This window comes from Pelophylax lessonae (assembly GCF_965119305.1).
Source record: "Pelophylax lessonae genome assembly, chromosome: 2".
NCBI classification, from domain to species: Eukaryota; Metazoa; Chordata; class Amphibia; order Anura; family Ranidae; genus Pelophylax; species Pelophylax lessonae.
The window spans coordinates 410,837,148-410,860,764 of record NC_138769.1 but is presented as its reverse complement, the minus strand read 5'-3'; the positions used below and the strand labels follow the sequence as shown (position 1 = coordinate 410,860,764).

The window sequence follows — 23,617 nt, the reverse complement described above, 5'->3', positions numbered from 1 at the left end:
AGTGTGAGAAGCTGTGTGCTGTGGGGCATGTTTTTTCTTGGCATGTTTGGGCATATACAGCGATCGCTGCGGCGATCTAACATGTATCCTTATATTGGGATGTAATGTGTGTGTTTTTATGCACTGTGGAGCGGCGTTTTCAGCGCCAAACGACGCCATTTTACCGGCGCCCGCTCCGGCCGCATGGTTTACATGCACGGCGGCCATTTTCTTGTAGCCTCCATAGGCTTACATAGAGCGCCCTGGCAGCATCACTTCCTCTTTCCAGGAACACCGATCGAGGCGGCAGCAGCAGCAGCGGGGTCTCCTCAGGTTTTATCCTTCTGTTCTTGCTATCCATTGCCTGTATTCAGTTTGTATATTCCCTGTGGGGGTCTCATTGTGCCTGAGTGTGGTGCGGTGGGCTGCGCTTGCCGCGCTTGCTAAAAGGGGGCAGTTAACCCTTGGTTGTCTGGCATTACAGGGGCAATGGATTCTCAGGAGGGCAAGTTTCCTACAGTATTGGTGGAAAGCCAGGGGACCGCTGTTTCCCCCCCAGGGGGGGATTTAGCCACTATTGTGGCTGGCCTTGCTGCCCAGGTGCAAATGCTGGTGGCTGCTCAATCTACTAAACGGCCCAGAGTTGCTCTGTCCTCTGATTCTGAGGGTGAAGGTGATGGGGCTGTTCTGGCAGGGACCTCCTTATCGGGGTCCCGCTCCTCTCTTGATCTAGTGGGGTCTGAGGTAGAGGCTGAAGTTGAGGGGGTTGATAATTCTCCCCCTGGCTCGCCTGAAGAGCTTGCAATCATGGATGAGTTGATTGCTTCCATTAAGCAGACGCTACGTTTGCAGGACGAAGTGTGTCCCCCCGCTGCCTTGGCGGCTTATGGGACGCAGAGGAAACGCAGGACGCCGCAGGTTTTTCCCTGCAATGCTGATTTTCAGCGCGCTGTTAAGGATCAATGGCGCGATCTGCGCAAGCCTTTTGCGGTACCAAGTAAATTCAAGCTGCGTTATCCTTTCTCGCCTGCCACTGATGAACGGTGGTGTGTGCCTCCGCCAGTGGATCATGCAATTGCGGTTTTGAACAAAGCCACTGCGATTCCTGCAGAGGGTTCCCCTGTTTTCCGTGATGCCACGGATAGGAGACTGGAGTCTCTTGCCCGTCATACTTATTCTGTTACGGGTTCTATGCTTAAGGCTCTGTTTGCTTCTCTCATGGCGGCCCAGGCGATCGCAAGTTGGACGCAGATGCTTAGGCGCGTCCTAGTGGCCGATTCGGCCTCGGCGGCGACCCTGGATATGGTGGATCAGATCCACCAGGGTGTCATGTATCTGTGTGATGCGGACCTGGACCTGATTCCGTTGGCTGCACGTGTGCACAGCGTGGCGGTGTTGTCTCGCCGCCTGGTTTGGTTGAAATGTTGGTCGGTGGACCAATCTTCACGTAAGACCTTAGCCAATCTGCCTTATGATGGGTCTCGCCTTTTTGGGGAGTCCCTGGATGTGTTGATTAAGGGGATCACCGGGGGTAAGAGCACTCTCTTGCCCCATTTCCCCAAGGCTAAGGGGGCTTCTGGGAAGAAGCATGCTAATTTTCGGCCCCCTCAGGGGTCCTTTCGTGCCTTTCGGCCGCACTACAAGGGCAAACCGTTCAAAGGCCAAGGCTCTCAGAAGAAGCCCTGGTCTGGGAAACAGAAGTCCGGCCAATCCGGACCTGCAGCCCATAACAGTTCGGCCTGAAGGGGCGCCCTCACCCAGTTTTGGGGTGGGGGGACGCTTGCTCGGTTTTCTTCAGCCCTGGTTGGCCCGTGTGCGGGACAGATGGGTTCTGGAAATCGTTCGATCTGGTTACAAGATCGAGTTTCTCTCTCGGCCGGAGAGCAGATTTTTTCCCTCAAATCTTCAACTGTCTCCAGAGCGCCTGCGGGATCTGCACCTGGCGGTGCGGGACCTGAGGGCTCAGGGAGTGGTGGTTCCGGTGCCTCATCGGGACAGATTTCGGGGGTTTTATTCCAATCTGTTCACCGTGCCCAGGAAGGAGGGCAAGGTTCGTCCGATTCTGGACTTGAAGGCTCTGAACCGCTCTGTGCGGGTTCGCAAGTTCCGCATGGAATCCCTGCGCTCGGTGGTGGCTGCCCTCGTTCCGGGGGAATTCATGGCCTCCATCGATTTGAAGGATGCGTACCTTCACATCCCCATATTCGAGGGTCATCAGAGATACCTTCGATTTGCCATTGCGGAGGATCACTACCAGTTCGTGGCGTTGCCCTTTGGTCTCGCCTCGGCTCCGCGGGTCTTCACCAAGGTGCTTGCACCGGTTCTGGCATTATTGAGGGCCCAGGGCATTTCTGTCCTGGGGTATCTGGACGACATTCTGGTTCGGTCTGCGACCAGACAGGGTCTGGAGGAGGACCTGTCTGTCACAATGCAAACTCTGCAGGAGTTTGGTTGGACGATAAATGTTCCAAAGTCGACACTGAGTCCGTCGGTTCGTCTCCCCTATCTGGGAATGATACTGGACTCGGTGCAGGCGAAGGTCTTCCTGCCGGAAGACAAACTCAGGACTCTTCAGGAGGAAGTCAGGTCCCTCAGGGACGTTCCACACTCGTCTCTGCGGACGTGTATGAGATGTCTGGGATTGATGGTCTCGGCCTTCGAGGCGATTCCTTTCGCGCAGTTTCACACGCGGGGTCTCCAAGCGGAGATCCTGTCCAGGTGGGACGGGCGACCTCAATCTCTGGATCTTCAGATCTCGTTGAGTCATCGCACCAGGGAAAACCTTCTGTGGTGGCTCCAGTCCCCGTTGGTGTCCGGGGGCAAGTCGTTTCGTCCGATCTCGTGGACGGTAATCACCACGGATGCCAGCCTGTCGGGCTGGGGTGGTGTTCTGGGCGTTCTGTCCGCCCAGGGGACCTGGTCGGAGGGGGAGTCTTCCCTCCCGATCAACATTCTGGAATTGCGTGCGATAAGGCTCTGTCTTCATCGCTGGACGGACCGGCTGCAGGGCTGCCCGGTTCGGGTGCAGACGGACAATGCCACGGCGGTGGCCTACATCAACCACCAAGGGGGCACCAGGAGTGCCCGAGCGGCTCGAGAAGTGGCCGACATTCTATCTTGGGCCGAGACTCATGTCCCGGCGATAACGGCGGTTCACATTCCGGGAGTGGAGAACTGGCAGGCGGACTATCTGAGCCGCCAGACCCTGGATCAGGGGGAATGGTCTCTCCACCCGGCTGTCTTCCAGATGTTGTGCGCGAAGTGGGGTCTTCCAGATGTGGACCTGTTCGCGTCTCGCCTCAACTACAAGGTGAAGAGGTTCGTGGCACGGACGCGCGACCCTCGGGCAGACGCGTCGGACGCGTTAGTGGCCCCGTGGCATCAGTACAGGCTGATGTACGCGTTTCCACAGATTCAGTTGCTGTCCAGGTTCCTTCGCAGGTTACACTCGGAACGCAGCACGGTGATTCTTGTGGCACCGGACTGGCCTCGCCGGTCCTGGTACGCAGACCTCGTGAATCTGGCGGTCGACGCCCCTTGGCGTCTGCCTCTTCGAGACGATCTACTGTCTCAAGGACCGATTTACCATCCTGCTTTACAGTCGCTGGCTTTGACGGCCTGGCTGTTGAGACCGAGGTCCTGAAGGAGAAGGGTCTCTCTCCAGAGGTCGTTCATACTTTGATCAACGCGAGGAAGTCTTCCTCGGGGAAGGTTTATTACCGTACTTGGAAGGCCTATTTTGCCTGGTGTGAGTCCAGGGGGTTTTCACCCCGCACGTACTCGGTTTCCCGTGTGCTGTCTTTCCTTCAGACGGGTGTCGATCAGCGTTTGGCGCTGGCTACGATAAAGGGTCAGGTGTCTGCGCTGGCCGTTCTGTTTCAACGTCCCGTGGCTTCCAACTCCTTGGTTGGCACCTTTATTCAGGATGTGCGGCATCTGGTTCCTCCTAGGAGGGATCCTTTGCCCCCTTGGGACTTGAATCTCGTTCTATCTGTGTTACAACGTGCTCCTTTTGAACAGATCAGGGAGATCTCGTTGTCTATGTTGTCCAAAAAGGTCGCCTTTTTGGTGGCGATCACTTCGGCTCGCAGAGTGACGGAACTGGCGGCTTTGTCCTGCAAGTCTCCGTACCTGGTTGTTCATTTGGATAAGGTGGTCTTGCGACCTAATCCTTCTTTTCTGCCGAAACGAGTTTCGGAATTCCATCTTAACGAGGATATTGTTTTGCCTTCGTTGTGCACGAAGCCTAAACATCCAAAGGAGATGAGATTGCACTCTCTGGATGTTGTTCGGGCGATAAGGGTTTACCTTAAATCGACTGAGTCTTTTCGTAAGACGGACTCCTTGTTTGTTCTTCCAGAGGGTCCTCGGAAGGGCATGGCGGCTTCGGCCTCTACCATCGCCAAATGGATCAGGCAGACCATTGAACAGGCCTATGCCTTGCAGGGGAAGGTTCCCCCTGTGCCTGTGAAGGCGCACTCTACTAGATCTCTGAGTACGTCTTGGGCCTGCCGTCATGGGGCTTCTGTAGCCCAGGTGTGTAAGGCGGCGACTTGGTCGACCGTGCATACTTTCACAAAATTCTACAAAGTAGATGTTCAGGCATCGGCGGATGCTTCCTTTGGCCACAAGGTTCTTAGTGCGGCTGTTCCCTAGGGTCCCTTGTTGGGGACTCCTGGCTGTTGGGATAGTTTTTTGTATCCCCTGGGTTTTTTGTCTTTTCCTGGGTTGTTGCTCCTGTTGAGCACTTATTTTTGCTGTTGCCCAGCTGGTTTCCTTCCTTTGGTAAGGTTCCTTTCTTTGATGTGGAGACTGCGTTGCCTTTCGGCGCGGATGCGTTTCCCACCCCTCATGTTTGCACTGCTTTGGGACGTCCCCATATGTGACGAATATGAAGAGGCGGCGACTGTCGGAGGACGTAAGAGAAAACGGAATTTTTGTAAAATCTTACCTGTAAAATTCCTTTCTCTGAGTCCTCCGACAGTCGCCGCCCCCGCCCCTCTTTTGGGGTTTGAATGTATACTGTACTGCTATTCCACTAAAACTGAGATATGGTTGCAGGAAGTAGGAGGGTATTGACTGAGGGGACCACCCCTTGAGGGTGGGATATGTTAAAGCTTTATTGTTAACATATTCTGTTGCCTAGCTACTCCTTCGGAGCAAAGTCTAATACCCCCATATGTGACGAATATGAAGAGGCGGCGACTGTCGGAGGACTCAGAGAAAGGAATTTTACAGGTAAGATTTTACAAAAATTCCGTTTTTGCCGCATATATTTGTTAAAAAAAATACCAATAAGTGTATATTGATTGATTTGTGCAGAAGTTATAGCGTCTACTCCACGGGGAGTGATCACGGGTGCCTGACTGTGATCGTGGCCACCGCCCCCTCAGATCAGCTTCCCCTCTGATGAATGGACGCATGCCCCCACGATCGCTCCCGAGAAGTGACGTATGTGCACGTTGTTTCACGGGAACCTGCTGACGTATGTAATAAGTGCGTTCTATTGTAATATGGATGGTAAATACTTATTCTCTTCCATTTTATCAAGGTTGGTAGATCTGTTAAAAATGGCTGCCAAGTCTGTGAAAAAAGAGAGGTGTCTTCCAGCAGTAGCTCTGGACTTGGTGAAGATCTCTCTAAAGGAAGAGGCTTTTGAATTGTTTTGGAAAGAGATTGTGGAGAATGGTCTGATGCAGGAACAGTTTGGACCATGCATGTAAGTGTTTGTGTTTCTTATGCCTGTTTAGGTTGCCATAATGCTAACTGACCTTTTTTGACAAATTTACACCTTGCATTTACTTACCTTGCAAGACCAAATATACAACTCCAATCAACTTCATGTAGTAATATTTATTCATAGTGTCAGCGCTTCATTTTTAACATACTGCTTGTTTTGGTTTGTCCAAGTTTCATTTTATAACTTTTTTTTTTTCAGATACATGTGTTATAGGCTTCTGGGTGCTTCTTTACCTCTATTAGATAAAAGCCAATTGCAGCTTGTCCTTAGGAGTGAAGTCATGTTACATTATGGAAATCACTGTGTCTCAACTCAGGTAGGAACCTTCTGACAGCTCTGGCTGACTTGAATTTTTTTTGTATTTTTGTTTGTAGCATCATTATTACTCTTTTCTGAAGGATAGAAGAGGTTCATTCTTTTAGACAAATGAACATAGGTCCAAGATTTTAGGAAGTGGGACACTTGGTAAAAAAAAGTCAAACACCACTTTACTCCCTAATCAAATACTATATTGTCTGCCTTAGAAGACTCTGCATTTTGTGCTCCCTCTGCACTAGTGACACAGATCATAGTCTGCGATTGATGCCTGTTGACCACTTGCCGACCAGCCACCATAGTTTTTACTGTGGCAGGTCAGATCTGTTACTCGAAACGACATACATGTACATTGCTTTTTAAAGCAGTTAGTGTGGGCACCCGCAATCGATCCCTGTGGAGACAGCACGCCGGTCTATTTAGGAACACAGGTCTCTGTGTTCATCCAGTGAGCCCATCCCGCACACAGTCCCTGGTGTTAACTGAAAGTGTCAGTACAGCAACAGTGCATATTTTGAGCACTGGTTATTTGGTTATTGTACTAATGTCACTGGTCCCCCCCCCCCCCCCCCCAAAAGTGTCAAAAATGACAGGCGTCCGATCTGTCCACCGTAATGTTGCAGTCCTGCTAAAAATCGCTGATCACTGCCATTACTAGTAAAAAAGTAAATAAAAAATGACATCTTTTCCCTAGTTTGTAGACACGATAACTTTTGCGCAAACCAATCAATATACTCTTATTGGATTTTTTTTTTACCAGAAATATGTAGCAGAATACATATTGGCCTAAAATAAGAATTTTTTTTTTATTGGGAATATTTTATCGCAGAAAGTAAAAAAAAGTGTGTGTGTGTATATATATATATATATATATATATATATATATATATATATATATATATATATATATATATATATATATATATATATATATATATATAATTTATTTATTTTATTTTTGTTTATAGTGCGGAAAAGAATTTTATTAAATTGCAGAGGTGATCAAATACCACCAAAAGAAAGCTCTATTTGTGGGGGAAAAATAACATAAAAAAATGGCCTGGTCATTAAGGGGGGTAAAACCTTCCTCTCCTTAAGTTGTTAAACAATGGTGGTCCTATGCTGCTCGCCTAGGTAGACAATTTATCTAAATTTAATTTAACAGGCTATAATAACTGTGCCTTGTTTGGGACGAGGTGGCCTTTTGAGGAACATGCCAGACTTGTCATATGTTGCACAGCTTGAAGGGCTGATGCAGTTTGGGAAGCATAATCCTCTCTTCAGTGCACGTTCCACCAACCTCATTCCTTATAGGCAATTGACATACAGCTGAATTGCCCAATACCATCAATACCTACAGTGGTAAAATCATTATTTTAACCCCTGCAGATTTTGTAAGTTTGCCCACTTACAAAATAGTGATGGGTCTATAATTGTTATCAAAGGTGATTTTTAAATTATAGCGATTATCAAACAAAAATCCAGAAAAAAACACATGCCCCCCCCCCCTCCTTGAATAGGACTTAAGACTACCGACTCATTTAGCAGGTCTAGCATTCCCTAACTTCTTCTACTATTTAACCTCCCAGCTAGTCCAGGTCCATGTCTGACTATACCCTGTCTCAGCTAATACATGTACCACCACAGAGGCAGCTATTACCTCCTCCTTCAAAGCCTTGTCACAATATATTTACACTCGTTGTGTGCCGGTTTGACCAGGCACCTCGATTTTTACACACCTCTTTCGCTTTTTTAAACAATAGTGACAAGATCTTCCACTAATGTATGGTTGTCATCCCCTATTAACCCCCTATGGTTTAATCCTACTTTTTTCTAACTGCACTCCCTGCCTGACCAATAGAGATTGTCCTCTAAAGGGTTTAAATACTTGCATCGCCTGCATGATATGCAAGGCTTTAAGTTCTACCAGCTACGGCAGGACTTTTTATTTGCCCCACCACTATATATATTTTACAATTACCAACTCCCCCATGCGGTGCAAGCAAATATTGGCTCCCTAGCTAATCCTAGCCAAGTACCGCCCTTGGAGAAAAGGTTGAGAGCCAGACCCCACTAAACTTATTTCAACTTGTTACTAGGCCCTTCTAACAGAATCTAATCCAAGGTTTAAGGCTGCAAACACTAAATGAGCATACCTGGATATACCTTTGGCAGAGGCGGAGTGGTTTAAGTTCAGTGACACCTTTTTAAACCTGTTTTTTCATCGAAGGATAGAATTATACAATTTAAACATTTTCCATCAATCCCACCTTACTTCTGCTAGACTGTATATGTTGGGCTGGAGTCCCTCTGCAGAGTGCTTCCAAGGCTACAGCCAGGCTGCTACCTTTCTACAGTTTCTGGTCCTGCTCAGAAGTTCAAAGATTTTGGACAGACATAGGTTCCTTCATTACCACTGCATTGAATCTGCTGAATATTTTGAACCCCAAGAATTCTGTTGGGTATATTTGGGGACCTAACACTTCACATGCTATGAGACTGTGTATACTACATTTTTATGCCAAGAAATCGCTTGTTATCTTGGAAGGGATCAACATCACCTACTCTGATGCATTGGTTAAAACTTGTTAATTACTTCCTACCCTTATGTAAACTTACCTTTTTAAAATTTGGAAGAAATCGAATGTTCCATAAAATTTGGGGCAAGTGGTTTACTAGTCATTTAACTTTGGCTTCTATACAGTCATAATCACTCTATAATTTACATTGTTCTGCAATTTGTTCTGACTGATATTGTATTTGCTATTATTGCACTTTCTGGGGGGCACCATTATTACCAACAACATGAGCCGTGCGAGATGTTCTTGTACTGATTTTATTGTGGGTTTTTTCTTTTTGTACAATTTTTTTTTCTAAACTCAAAATTCAATACATATAAATTAAAAAAAAAAAAAAAAAAAAAAAAAATCAATAAATATACACCTGTTGATAAAAATTATAGAGTTAGACCCTTCATTTCTTTGTAAGTTGGCAAACTTACAAAATCTGCAGGAGATCAAATCATTATTTTCCCCACTATGGGCTCATTCAGTAAAAGTAAGACATTTAGGAAAGATGTGCACAGTGCCTGGAAAGCATGGAAACATTCAATTTTAGAGAAAAAAAGAACTCAAAATTAAAATATTTTTTTTTCTTACAAATTAATATTTGAAATGCATTACTGCCATAATAATATTTGTTTTTGAAGGGTAAGCATTGTAGCATATCACTGTTTTATATATGAATTTGTGGTTGCTAACTTGTGGTATATTTACAGGCCTGCTAATAGACATACAGATATTATGGTATTTATATTATTTGAAGTAAAGTTGACATGTTTAATGTTTGTGTTGTAATATATTTGTTTTATATAGCCTATAGACCGGTTTAAGTTTGCCCCTGAGATGAACACCTATGTAGAGGCCTTTTTGGAAAACTGCGAAGATGCACAAAAGCAACTTAAAGTTCTTATTGGTTTCTCATCGCTTACAAACCAAGGATACCCAGTGGTTCCCAGCACATGGAAAGTGGTTAGGCATTTAAAGCCATCTGCTCTGCAAAAATACATTGATTGGTTGAAGAACATGTTCCTTAGTCCAGATCTTGATTCCTGCCTAGATTTTAGTACCAAGCGCCAGAAGGAGAAACAGGAGCAAGAGATGACGTGAGTTTAAGGATTGATGTGTGTGCATATTGTGAAGCAGAACCAGCTGTTATATTTTATATTTTTTTATGGGAACCCCATGACAATTAATTTGTAACTTTCTCATATATTTGTTTGAAGAACTGACCATGTAGTATTACGCCTGAGAAAATGGATTATTCCTCGGCTTACAAGTATAATTGACAATACCCAAGTAAAGCGAGATGAGGATCAAGTGATGGATATTGCGCGGTAAGATATTGGTTTTTGCCACTACATATGGTGAATTCAATATTTTTGTTTTGTGTTTTCTGTTCTATGTAGTAATTTCCTGATCGCTGAACTGCAAGTTTAAATGTTTTATCACTGTACTAGAATCCTGCTAACAAAATTTACTATGCTTTTTAATCTTTAGGTTTGTTTTATTCCATGCATTTTTTGAAGCAAAGAAGTCTGTGTCTGACATTCCGGAAACAGAGATACGCCTATCAGTACCCCTGAATGACCAAATACGTTCACATGTTGCTGAAGCATTTTTCAGGTTAATATTGAAATTGATTTCGTCTTTTAGAGGAAAGATTTTTTTGTGTTCACTTGGATTGCAATTTTTTTCCTAAATGTTCACTGGGGGACACAACAGAACTTTGGGGGTACAGGTCAAGCCTCTTAAAGTGTGGTCACAAAAGTGTAAAGTTTGTTATCTTGTTCTCACCCCCCCCCCCCCCCAAAGGCAAACGGTAACACTAATGCCTTACTCTGCTCTCTGGTTTGAGGGTTCAGCATAATTAGTTAAATTCAGGGCAGTATGCATGTAAACCCCTTACTTGCTCTGACTGAAACGGAGGGTTTTCTTTCAAATTCACCTGTATTATTGGTCGTTTGAATGCTGGACAGGGTAGCAGGAGACTATTTGCTTACAATAATCCCCATTCCCCTTTACTCTCTCTTCCTTTGGATGCTTCTGCTGCTGACTGCAAGGCCTCCCCTGATCCACAGGGTTTCTGCAACAACTTTTGCTGATGCCAGTTTTTCCTCTACCCTTTTTCCCCCCTTGTTTTTTTTTTTTTTTTATAATTAAACTGCTTTTGACCATCCCCAAAAGCTTTTGCTAAATCCCTCACTTTGTTCTAGGGGGAAATTTTTTTTTTTTTTCACTGTTCACTTCTTTTCTCTAGTGGGGTGGTGGGGGCACAGATTCCACCCATTTGTTGTCATTTTCTGCAATTGCAGATTATATTTTTATCTATTGGTTTACCACTGCTAGTTCTTTCTCTCTTTGCAGAAGATTATAACCCATAAGGGGTATAGCGCTGCCTTTACCCTTCTTTAGATTTGCTGTTTAACCTTGAAGGCAGAGCGTACAAATAAGGGACACCCAGTATGGTTAATGACTTTACTTTTTTATATTGGATTAGGGCTGTAGTGATAATAGAATTGTGCTCTGATTGTACTTCTCATCCTTATAATACAAGATGGAAACGCAGTTAAATTCGTTTTTCGCCATTGATTTAACGGGTCGACCAAAATTTAAGTTGTATTCCAAGAAGGTAGAAACATTAATGCATTTGTGTCTGTGTTTGATTGAATTTCAGCTTGTTGCTTAATCTAAACAACATGCCTGCCCTTGGAGAAAGTTCTGCAGATAACACTATAAAGGAGAGACATGTGGTTGGAGTTACCGCAGATGGGGGCCTTTGGATTAATTGCATGGTGCGCTACGCTAATTTGCTGCTGTCACGTGAGAAAGTTGTTAAAGCTGTTAAACCATTCAGCGAAGAGGAAAAGGAAGCTTGGGATCGGTAAGCTCCGTTACTGGTTCATTATGTTAAAGTATTGGCACTATTGAAGGGAAGAATGAAGAACAGACTGGTTTATGTAATTTTCTTTTTACAATTCCTTAAGGCTTGCTTTTATCCAAATTCATACCATGTTGATATGTATGCTTATATACAGTATTTACTCTTTTGTATTCCAAGAGTTTGTTTTTGCAAATGCTAAACTGATCTAAACTCCACATGGCATGATGTAAGATAAATGTAGACTGCAAGTTATATGGAAGAAAAATTTCCAACTAGATGTAGAACAGGCTTTTTTATTTCACCAACATTTCCTCAGTACAATAAGCAGAATGTTCTCTTAAAATATACTTGGGTTTTAATTTTTTGTCTTTCATTTTGGAAGAAAACAGTGAAAAGCATGCACTGTTGTCAATATTTGAGCACAGCTCATGGAAATTTTGAAAGCTACCAATGTTTAGATGACGGAGTACCCACATGTTTTAGAAACACTGTAGACACTTATTTGTAAAAAGAAATAAAAATTGTTTATTTTATAAATTACCGCATTGAACTGTTAGGTGACCAGATTGTACATTTTTTTTTTTTTATCAGGAAAATGTTTTATTTAAAACCCTTAATGTAACATTACAATATAATAGTCACAGTGCATTGGCAATCCTTTTTTTTTGGTTGCATTTGTGGGCATAGAAGTCATACAAATATTGGTATCTATATACGGTCAGACCATCAGATTGTACATTTAAATATTAGTATTTTACAATATTTAGTTGATCTATCTTGTTGGATTTACCTGTTTCTTCTATGCAGAATGCTTCAATATGTAGAAGGCCTTCAAAAGAAGCAAGCAACTAAGAAATCAAGTAGCATGGAACTATCGGCATATCAACAGTTGTTGCTGTTAGTAGGAATTCATCTTTTTAAGGTACGGTGTAATCTGCTAGAACATGCGATCTGAGAGAAACTGTGGTGATCAAATAAGTTGTATTTACTGATTTATTTTTCCTCACTACTAGCTTCATCATGTCTTATTGGGTGGTAAGATATAAACACTCTCAGTAGGGGGAAGGGTTATTTTGTTCTTCCTCTGTGAGGTTTACTACCAGTGCTTTGCTTTCCTTTCACAATCCAAAAACATACTGGTGGTTTAGTTGGCACTAGACCTAAATGGTGCTACAGTGTGTAATGTATGTGTGTTTTAATTGTATAAGAAGAATGGGCACATTAGTTGTCTTCACCATGAGAGCCTTCCTCTGATAAGTAGGCCGCCATTGCCGAAACCCTAATAAGTGCATGTTTGACTGGTTGTTATGCTCATCATTTCAATACATTATATGATCCTTGAACCAATACTAGCGCACAGACCTGGTGTTCTGACTTGGTCTGTTACCCAGGAAGAGATCTGCAATTTCAAATTTAAAGTGGTCGTAAAACCTTACATATACCCATTGAAGTTTCTGGCCTCAGGTAATGCACATAATTCTCCTACATAAGTTGCACCTGTTTTTCTACAGTCTTCTATTCTCTACATCTATTCAAAGTCCAGAATGTATGAAGCTTGTCTGAGCTGCCAGAAGAATGGTGGCAGAGAGATGAAATTACACTGCAGAGGTCAGTGATGAGAGCGCTAAGAGCTGATCGGAGTCAAGGGACAAACCCCGCTTCACAAAGCACACCAAAACAGAGCTGAGACTTTCAAACTGCTGGAAGTCCCTCCGCTGTCACTTATTTTTTTTTTTTTCTCTTTGTCAGGAAAACTTGTCATTGTCAGTGATTCATGTAGTAACCTGTCATTAATTTGTGTACATAGCAGAGGAAGGAAGCAGAAAACAGAAATTATACGAAGGGGTTGATTTACTAAAAATGCAGAGTGCAAAATCTTGGCATGGTAGCCAATCCCCATTTTTAAAGTGGTAGTAAACTGCATAAAAAAAAAAATGGCACCGGTCAGTTTGTCACAATGTGCTAGTATGCATCGCATACTAGCATGTTATGACAGACGTACCTAAAAACAAAGCCCTCCAGTGGCGTGTTGTCACAGCTGAAGGCTCTTATATCTGTACCCAGTCTTCTTTCCCAGGTTGGCTGGCTTCAACCATATAAATGGTCGAGCCGGCGATGGTGTCACCGGCTGCATCTAAAGTAAATATCTCCTAAACGTTGCATGTTTAGGAGATATTTACTGTATCTATTGGTAAGCCTTATTATTGATAATAAAATATTCTACTATAGGTAAACAACATACATGGAAGATTACCCCCACTTTAACTTTAGCTTGATCAATTAACCACTTGCTGACCGCCGCACGACTGTTTACTGCGGCGGTCAGCCCCGGCCAGGCAGAGTGACGTAGGTCTACGTCGCTACTTCCCGCCGGTCCTGTGCGCGCTCCCGCGCGCCCCCCGCCGACACCGATGGCTGGATTGGGTTCAGAACCGATCAGTCATCAGGTCCAGGCCAATGATTTTTGGCCTGGACCTGTAGATCGGTCCTGCCCAATCAGATCCTGTTCTGAGCCTGTGAAATGTAAACACAGGCTCAGAAAAGATGTGCCCTCCTCTCCCATGATCCTTTTTGGATTCATCTTGAGAGGAGAGCACATCTAACTAAGTACTGCACCAAGCACACTCACATACACTTAGATAGGCACATTTAACCCCCGATCGTCCACCCAGTTAACCCCTATACCCCCTGTAACAACACATACTGTATACAGTATATAGCATTTTCCTATATACCTGTATAAGTGTGATTTGTGGTCAGGTGTAGCGCTTGTGACCCCCCCCCCCCTTTTCCACTTAAATTACCCGCCACCCCCCCAATAAAGATTTAACCCCCTGATCCCCCCCCCCCCCCCTGATCACCTCCAGTTAACCCCTACCCCACTGTCACATTCAACACTAATACAAACTTAATATACTGTGTTTTTTTGGATTGTGATCAGAATTAGCGCAGACGACTACGTTTCTGTCCCAAGAAGGTTTAGGGTCCCCGCCACCCCCCCAATAAAGATTTAACCCCCTGATCACCCCCTACACCCCCTGTCACAACACTCACCGTATACAGTATATAGCATTTTCCTATATACCCGTATAAGTGTGATTTGTGAACAGGTGTAGCGCTTGCGACCCCCCATTTTCCACTTAAATTACCCGCCACCCCCCCCCCATAAAGATTTAACCCCCTGATCCCCTCCTGATCACATCCAGTTAACCCCTTCCCCCCTGTCACATTGCACACTAATACACATGTAATATAGTGTTTTTACTGTATTTTGTATTAGTGTGATTGTGACTTGAGGTTGCACTAGCGAGTTAGTTTCTATCCCAAAGGAGGTTTAGGGTCCCCGCCATCCCCGGCGCATAGTTAGAAATAACCCCTTGATTACCACACACACACATACACTTCCATTACTAGTATAGTGTTTTAACAGATCAATATCTGATCTGATCAGAACTATACTAGCGCCCCCATAGTTTAGGGTTCCCAAAATGCGGTGTTTGCACGATCAGCACTGATTCCTGCCTGCGTTTAACCCTTTCACCCAGGCAAGTGTAGTAATCAATAGATTACTGTCACTAAAAAAAACACAACACACAAAACCGCTGTGTTAGCAGAGTCAGGCCTGACCCCTGCTAGCATTAGCAGCTTTTTTGGTAGCACTTGAAATAGTCCTTGACAACCAGGTGCTTTTATTACCTGTGAGTCAACACCACTGTACAGGTAAATTTAGTTACCAAAATGTCTAAACGTTTGTACAGTGGTGAAGAGGCTTATAATATACTGGCCGTGTCAGAAGATAGCGATGGGGAAGCTACACTGACAGAATTAGTGTCAGTATATGAACCTGATGACAGAAGCGGCTCCCTGACAGATAGCTCCTATGACAGATGGGTCCCTGTTAGACCCAGGCGTACCTGACCCTTTTCTGGAGTTGAGATGCAGGAATCGCAGGGTGCTCGTATGGAGCAGAGTGTGGGTACTAGTGCCGCTCATTTTTCTGGTGACCTGGCAAGCGCCAGGGGCCTAGAACACCCTGGACCTACTACAACCAGCACTGCAGTATCACCTGGTGACGCGGCGAGTCCCCTAAGTGCAGTTGAAGCTGGTGCGGTGGCTAGCAGGAGTAGTGGCCCGCAGCCACCGCGTATTCGAAGACAGGCCTATAGTGCCCTCCCTGATGCGCTGGCATTTCCTAATTGGCAACCCACTGATTCTACAGCGCCAGTACTTCCCCCCCATTCACTGCCCAACCTGGAATCCACGTGGAGACAGCTGGTTTTACACCCCTGAACTTTTTTTGAGCTTTTCTTTACGGAAGATCTTTACAGATCTATTGTGGATCAATCAAATTTATATGCACGACAATTCATCGCCGCCAACCCAAATTCGCCCCTTGCCATACCATTCGGCTGGAAACCTATAACGGTTTCCGATTTTTAAAATCTTTCTGGGCCTTTCCCTCCACATGGGCATAACTAAACAGAGTGAATTGCGGCTATATTGGTCCACTAGCCCAGTTCACCATATGCGCATGTACTCTGCCTCCATGTCCAGGGGGAGATACGAGCAAATTCTGCGATTTATGCATTTCAGCGACAATGAAATCTGTCGTCCTCGGGGAGACCCTGAATATGATCGGCTCCACAAAATTCGGCCCCTCATAGACCACTTCAATCAGCGGTTTGCAGCCTTGTTTACCCCCGAACAAGTTGTCTGCGTTGACGAGTCCCTGATTAAATTTACTGGCCGCCTTGCTATGAAACAGTACCTCCCCAGCAAGTGTGCCAAGTACGGGGTCAAGCTGTATAAATTGTGTGACAGGGCCACAGGTTATACAGTTAGTTTCCGGGTCTATGAGGGAAAAGATAGCTGTGTGGAGCCCCCGAACTTCCCAGACTACATAGGGAGCAGCGGTAAGATTGTTTGGGACTTGGTGTCACCCTTATCCGGAAAGGGGTACCATTTGTACGTGGACAACTTTTATACAAGCGTGCCACTATTTAGTCACCTTCTCGATTTACAAATTGGCGCATGTGGCACCGTGCGACCTAATCGCCGGGGCTTCCCCCAACGGCTTGTAAATTCCCGTCTTAGTCGGGGGGGCGAGAGCCTGCTTGAAAACGGACAAATTGCTTGCGGTGAAGTGGAAGGATACATGGGATGTTTATGTTCTGTCCTCCCTTCACGCAGACGCGACGATCCAAATCCCTACGGCAACTGGCGTTATGGAGAAACCCCTGTGTCCACGAATATAACCTTAATAGGGGAAGGGGTGGACCTTAACGACCAGCTTTTGGCGCCGTATTTAGTTGCCCGTAAAGCCAGACGCTGGTACAAAAAAGTGTCTGTTTACCTTTACCAATTGGCTATGCTGAACGCCTTTGTCCTATACAGGGCGTCAGGATGAACTGGATCCTTCCGGGAATTCCAGGAAGCGATCATCCTTGCCTACCTGTACCCAGGAGGCATGCCTGCCCAACTTCCCCTTCCAGATGCAGTGAGCCGGCTGCATGAGAGACATTTTCCTTATGTCCTCCCGAGTACCCCTACCCAAAGATACCCCCAAAAAAGATGTTGTGTCTGTAGCAGTCACGGATTTAGGCGTGACACCCGTTATTATTGTCCCAAATGTCCTGACCAACCTGGTCTCTGCATCGGGGAATGTTTTGAGCGCTACCATCGAAAGATGTTGGATGTCCATCGAAATTTTGAGAGACCCAAGCTGAAAGATCGCAGTCCCAAATCAAGGAACAACAGTTAGAAAGAAAAATAAAAGGATCCAAAAACTGTTGTTGTGTCAGTCATTTTATATGTTCTTCTACTCTTCCTACTGTACTTTTAATATACTTTGTTTTTTCATTCTTTTGTGACCTGATTCTCTTGCAGGTACTCGTCGGCTGCCACGGTATTGATTTTATATATTCTGACACAAACCGCGTTTGCGCTTAGCATATATGGATACCTTTGCTGGCAGCAGCTGTGGTGATTTTCTGATTTCAGCACTGCAGTTAAAATCCTATTTTGGTATACGTGGACAGTGTCGTGTATACCCATCATTAAATTCAGTGGGTGGTTGTTTGGGCGGTTAATGATGAGTAATACTACACATTATTCCTGTGCTGATTTCTGATAGGTTCTCTTTTTTTCCGTTCAGCCCACAGGCTGCATGGAAAAAAAAAAACCTACACTATATGCCAAACAAGGACCAGCAATGTACTGGTACGTTGCTGGACTTTGAGTGGTTATACCAGGATGATGCCTGCAGATTTAGGCATCATCTTGGTATCGTTTTTTACAGCCAGCGGTCGGCTTACATGTAAAAGCAATCCTAGCAGGTAATTGGCCGCTAGACTGCTTTTACATGCAGTGGGAGGGGACTCCCCCACCCCCCCATCCGCAGCCTTCCGTGGTTTTTCTGAGGCTCTCCTGTCCCACCGGTTAACCCGAGAGTGCCACCTGGTGGTTCAATTATTTAACCATAGAGCTAATTGGAGATGAGAGGCTCCAATCATCTCTATGGCCTAAGATACTGGAAGCTACAAGCATGAAGAAAAAACAGGAAAATGCATTTTTTTTCCACTTTTTTCAATTTCCAAAACTTTGTGACAAAGTGAGATCTGCAAAACACTCAACATGCCTCTCTGCAAATAGCTTAGGGAGTCTACTTTCCGAAAGGGGGTCATTTGGGGGGGGTGGGGGGGTTGTGCTGTCTTGGCATTTCATGGCCTCCGAAACTGTGATCAGTAGTCAGGAGTGAAATCAACAATTTACACCCTTGGAAAGCCTGAAAGTGGGGATTGGTTTTCGGGGTCCTGTACTCGGCTAGACTGCAAAAAAGTCTCACACATGGGGTATCCCTGTACTCAAGAGAAGCAGCAGAATGTATTTTGGGGTGTCATTTCACATATATCCATGGTATGCGTGAGAAATATATAATTTACTGACGACTTTGTGTAAAAAAAAGAATTGGAATTTTAGGGCCTCTGAAACTGTGACAGGTAGTGCAGAGGTGACATGCACAATTTACGCCATTAGAAAACCTGAGTGTTGATTGGTTTTCGCGGTCCTGTACACAGCTAGGCTCCCAAAAAGTCTCACACATGGGGCATCCCCATACTCAGGAGAAGCGGTAGAATGTATTTTGGGGTGCCATTCCACATATACCCATGTCATGTGTGAGAAATTTATCTTTTAGTGACAACGTTGTGTAAAAAAAAAAAAAAAATTGTAATTTTCCCAAAACTTGTGGCAAAATATAAAATATTCCATGGACTCACCATGCCTCTCAGCAAACAGCTTGGGGTGTCTACTTTCCAAAATGGGGTCATTTTGGGGGGGGGGGGGGGGTTTGAGGTATCTTCACATTTCAGGGACTCCTAAACCGTTATAGGTAGTGAGAAAATGCAATGAAAAATGTACGCCCTTTGAAATTCTGATGTTGATTTGTTTTCGGGCTCCCGTACACAGCTAGGCTCCCAAAAAGTCTCACATATGTGGTATCCCTGTACTCAGAAGTAGCAGAATATATTTTGGGGTGTAATTACCCATATACCCATGGCATGTGTGAGCAATATATCATTTCAATGACCACTTTGTGTAAAAAAAAAAAAAAAAAATTTAGTCATTTTTCAAACACCTGTGACAAAAAAATTAAATATTCAATGAGCTCAACATGCCTCTCGGAACATTTCTTAGGATGTCTACTTTCCAAAAAGTGTTTTTTTTTTTTATTAATATCGCAAAAAATAAAAAGCGCAGAGGTGATCAAATACCACCAAAAGAAAGCTCTGTTTGTGGGAAAAAAAGGACGTCAATTTCGTTTGGGTACAGCATTGCATGACCGCGCAATTGTCAGTTAAAGTCACAAGTTGAAAAAAGGGGTCTGGTCAGAAAGGGGGTAAAATCTTCCGGGGCTTATGTGGTTAAAGTGGATGTATACCTTATTCATTAAATTTGACCTAAGCACATATATCTATAGTGTTTTCTTCTCTCTCCAAAGCCCTAGGTCCCCTGTCTTTCTGCTGTTTTGTTGCTCTGTTATCACATGAGAACTTCTTTGTTCTCCGTCAACCAAGATAAAACCGGGCTAAAAATTTGTGTCGCTATAAATAGGAAAGCAGAGAGCTTGTCTTGTCACAACACATCACCTCTCTACAAATCTCTGCCTATGTGGAGGGGGCTTTCTTCCAATCAGCTGTCTTGGCTGTATGCCAAGAATCCACTCCCAATGTTGAACAGAGAGAGAATATTTCTAACATGATGTGCACTTTCTAAAGAATATATAAAGCTAAAGACAGCAGATATGCATGTAAAACCTATGTAGGGAGATTTGTTTCATCTCTATGTATCATCTGACGCTGTTCACTTCACTGGGTATATGTGAGGGTTTACATCCACTTTAAGCTGGATGCTGATTGGTTTCATTTTCAGAGCAGCACCAGGTTGCACTCTCCTGTTTTAGTAATTTAACCCCACAGTTTTCTTAAAATAGAAGTTGAAGATTTTGTTTAATTTTAAAGAATCAAACTTACCTAAGTGGAATGCAGTATCTGTCCCCCGTCGGCTCTAAGACCTAGAACTGAGCGATTAAACACCACTGACCGCTCAGTTCTCAGAACTCTGAGCAGAGAGCTGGTGACAGTCACCGCAGTTTGCTCTCTAAACCCCCCCTACGCTCACTGGAGCACTGAGCTGTGGACAGGGCGTGAGCAGCTCGCTAAGAGGCTGAGGAGTGCAGAACAAACTGCACTCTTGTGATCCACAGGAGAAGTACAGCCAAAAGAGCTGTACCTGAGACAAGTGCACATTTTAGAGGGATTTGCTTTGTTTATATTTCGTGTCTGAGGTTTACAACCACTTTAAGCTTTTCTCCCATACCATGATAAGCACCCTTAGGCTCATTTAGGGGCAGATATTGGTTTGTGTCCTTTGTAAAACATTGTTGAAGTAAATTTGTTTTTTGCCTGGACTTGAAAAAGTCTCAATTGCTCTTGATTGCAGGCTTCATAAGAAGCGGGTTTCCAGTGGTACTCTGATCCACTGCTGTAGGCCCCACAGAAATAAATGTGAAAGGTTTTTTTATTTTTACGAGTGGTCAGGGCTTTGCATAGGCTTTGACCACTGCACTGTGGGAAGTAAAGGGTGTGTCACCCGTTTCTCCATACCTAGAAGAAGTTCTTCTTTTTTGAAAGCTGCAGTGGCAGATCAGGGTGGCATAGAAGTGGAGAGAAGTAAGCACTCACCCCTGGTGGTGTCTGTTGCCAGATAAATCTATTCCTTTCCCAGTCTTGGAAGAAGTATGTGTTTGCTTTAATATTCCCCATTATATAAATACAGGAACTATGAAACATAATCTTACTAGTAAAAGTTTTTGTATGCATGTGCATATTATGTGACGTTTTATTATCCTATAAAATGCCAATTTATACTAATTTTGACCATTTTAGATTATCCAGATTTATCTGCCTCTGTTGAAAACCATTGTCGCACCTCGGTTTTACTCTTGTATACTATTGTAGCTTCAATATTCACTTTGAATGACCATATTTATTTTATCTAGACCCCAGAGGAGAGTATGGAGCTATTAAATGATATCCACAACTGTCTGGAAAAAGCCATGACCAAAAAGAAGAAAAAGAAAAATGAAATTGAAGGTTTGTCCTGTTTTTAGTATGTTAGAATTTGATGATTTTTTTTTCCATATTTTCTTGATAGTGCTTTTAGTTAATATTTTTAATTTCCTTTTACAATTGCACCTCTTGATCCTGCTAAACAGTAGGTTAATTTGCATTATTTCTCTTTAAGCAGAACAGCAGGCAGAAAGCTAAATACACTATATGTGTATCTGTTGTACCTGCCAAAGAGTTTTTAATTCTGTTCAACTTGTCTTGATTCTCACATCACTAGTCATGCTGCATAATCCGACAGCAGGGTGTCTGTTTTTAGAAGTAGTTTCTAGGCTTGGTGATTTTGTTGCTCCAGAGCTGAAAGTTTGGGTTTTTAGTTTTAGGATTCAAACATGGATGTTAGACTGTCCAAGTAGTGGTGGCTTCTTCTTCCCCTGTCCTGCGGCTACTTGAAAGGTCCTTTCTGTAGTCCAAAAGTGACCAGAAGTTAAAGTGGACATAAACCTGTTCTTCTGTTATCAGCATAACTTCTGACAAGTTCTCCATCGACTGAGATAAAACCAGGCTGAATTTTCTGTTGGGTGGGTGCTATAAATAGATTAGCATAGAGCTGGTCTATTCACAGCCCATTCCTTTCTTCCTCTGCCTATGTGGAGAGGGGGTGTGTGCCTTTCCTACAATCAGTTGTCCTACAGTGTATACCAACACAAGACTCCCAATGCTGAACAGGAAACTAACATTTCTAACATGATGTTCACTTTCTAAAGAGTATATAAAGCTGAAGACAGATATGTATGTAAAACTCATGTAGGTAGATTTGTTTCATCTCTATGTATCATCTGATGCTGTTCACTTCACTGGATAAGTGAGGGTTTACATCCACTTTAAGATGGTGTTTTGCAGACCACTTTATTGAAATGTGAGTATATGTTCTCTCAAGAGTTACCCCATTGATTGGATGGTTTACAGATGGGGAGTCCTACTAGATTTTAAATGTTATGCCCCTGTAACCCCCCTTATGGATTATGTTCTTTCCTGTTGCTGTCACTTTTTCCAACCAAATGTTCACACAGAAGACCTAAAATACTACAGTATAATTAGTAGTTGAAAACATTTCTAATTGTGGGCTGACTATACCTGTGTAACCATGTCACAAAATACCAAAATAATGTTATTGTGATTTGATGTGGTATCTACAATTATACGTTCATGCACGTGCTTTAATTATCCTTCTTTACTTAAGTGATTTTTATTGTATGGATGCTGTGCACTGTACAAGACTGTAAACACACTGTTATTTTTGTGTAGTTCACAAGTACCATGACATTTTTTAATGGCCATTATTCCTATTTTGGCTATTATTCCGACCAAAAATATTTTATTCCGTGAGGCACATTCTTGATGGACTCTAAAAAGATACAATGGTGTGATTGATAATTCATTTGTTATTGTACTGTAACATTTAATGGTAATATTCCTCGTGGTAGATAAGCAGTGGCGGCCGGTCAATAGGGGGCGCAGGGGCGCCGCCCCCCCAATCTGTGGCCAAAGAAAAATACAATTTTCAGCCCACTAGGGGCGCCGGACCTCCTGGTGGCTATGGGGGGGGGGTTTGCACCCCACATGCGGCAGGCAGAGGCGCCGATTGGCGGCCTTCTGGGGGGTCATCGGGGCGCAGAGCAATGCGCCCCGACACTCCCCACTTTAGTGCTGTCCTCGCTGTGATTGGTTCAGACTCCAGCCTGGACCATTTATACAGGAGGACATCCCGGGTGACGTGACGTGTGGGGGCATCAGTCAGTCACCGTCACGTCATCACCTTCCCGCCTGCTGGCGCCGTCAGACCAGAGAGGAGGGCCGGCGCTTGATCGAGCAAGAAGACAGAAGAAGTCGTCTCGTGTTAAAGACTCGTCTGCGTCTCAGTCAGTACTCGGCCGACTCCCGTCAGCAGCAGCACGCGGTGACGGCAACAGTGTGTGAGGTAAGTGAAGTCAGTGATGCCTCGGGGGGGCCCACACTGCTTTGAAGGATGCACGCACGCTGGTCTCTGCATTGATGATGGGGGCAGACAAGCTGGTCACTGCATTGATGGGGGCGGACAAGCTGGTCACTGCATTGATGGGGGCGGACAAGCTGGTCACTGCATTGATGATGGGGCAGACAAGCTGGTCTCTGCATTGATGATGGGGGCAGACAAGCTGGTCACTGCATTGATGATGGCGGCAGACAAGCTGGTCTCTGCATTGATGATGGCGGCAGACAAGCTGGTCTCTGCATTGATGATGGCGGCAGACAAGCTGGTCTCTGCATTGATGATGGCGGCAGACAAGCTGGTCTCTGCATTGATGATGGCGGCAGACAAGCTGGTCTCTGCATTGATGATGGCGGCAGACAAGCTGGTCTCTGCATTGATGATGGGGGCAGACAAGCTGCTCTCTGCATTGATGATGGCGGCAGACAAGCTGCTCTCTGCATTGATGATGGCGGCAGACAAGCTGCTCTCTGCATTGATGAT

The 23,617-nt window shown here is 44.5% G+C and overlaps 1 protein-coding gene across 1 annotated transcript in view; it reads left to right on the top strand.

The window, feature by feature from the left end:
- Positions 1-23,617, top strand: part of MYBBP1A (MYB binding protein 1a) — a gene marked incomplete at its 5' end in the record, with an annotated part of 97,473 nt that overhangs the window by 18,152 nt on the left and 55,704 nt on the right. Inside the window, 8 exons of the mRNA XM_082246192.1 lie at positions 5,531-5,698; positions 5,918-6,035; positions 9,409-9,698; positions 9,819-9,929; positions 10,093-10,218; positions 11,270-11,476; positions 12,284-12,398; positions 21,036-21,129. Of these exons, the coding sequence (XP_082102318.1) occupies positions 5,531-5,698; positions 5,918-6,035; positions 9,409-9,698; positions 9,819-9,929; positions 10,093-10,218; positions 11,270-11,476; positions 12,284-12,398; positions 21,036-21,129 (1,229 nt within the window). The remainder of the gene's footprint in view (positions 1-5,530; positions 5,699-5,917; positions 6,036-9,408; positions 9,699-9,818; positions 9,930-10,092; positions 10,219-11,269; positions 11,477-12,283; positions 12,399-21,035; positions 21,130-23,617) is intronic.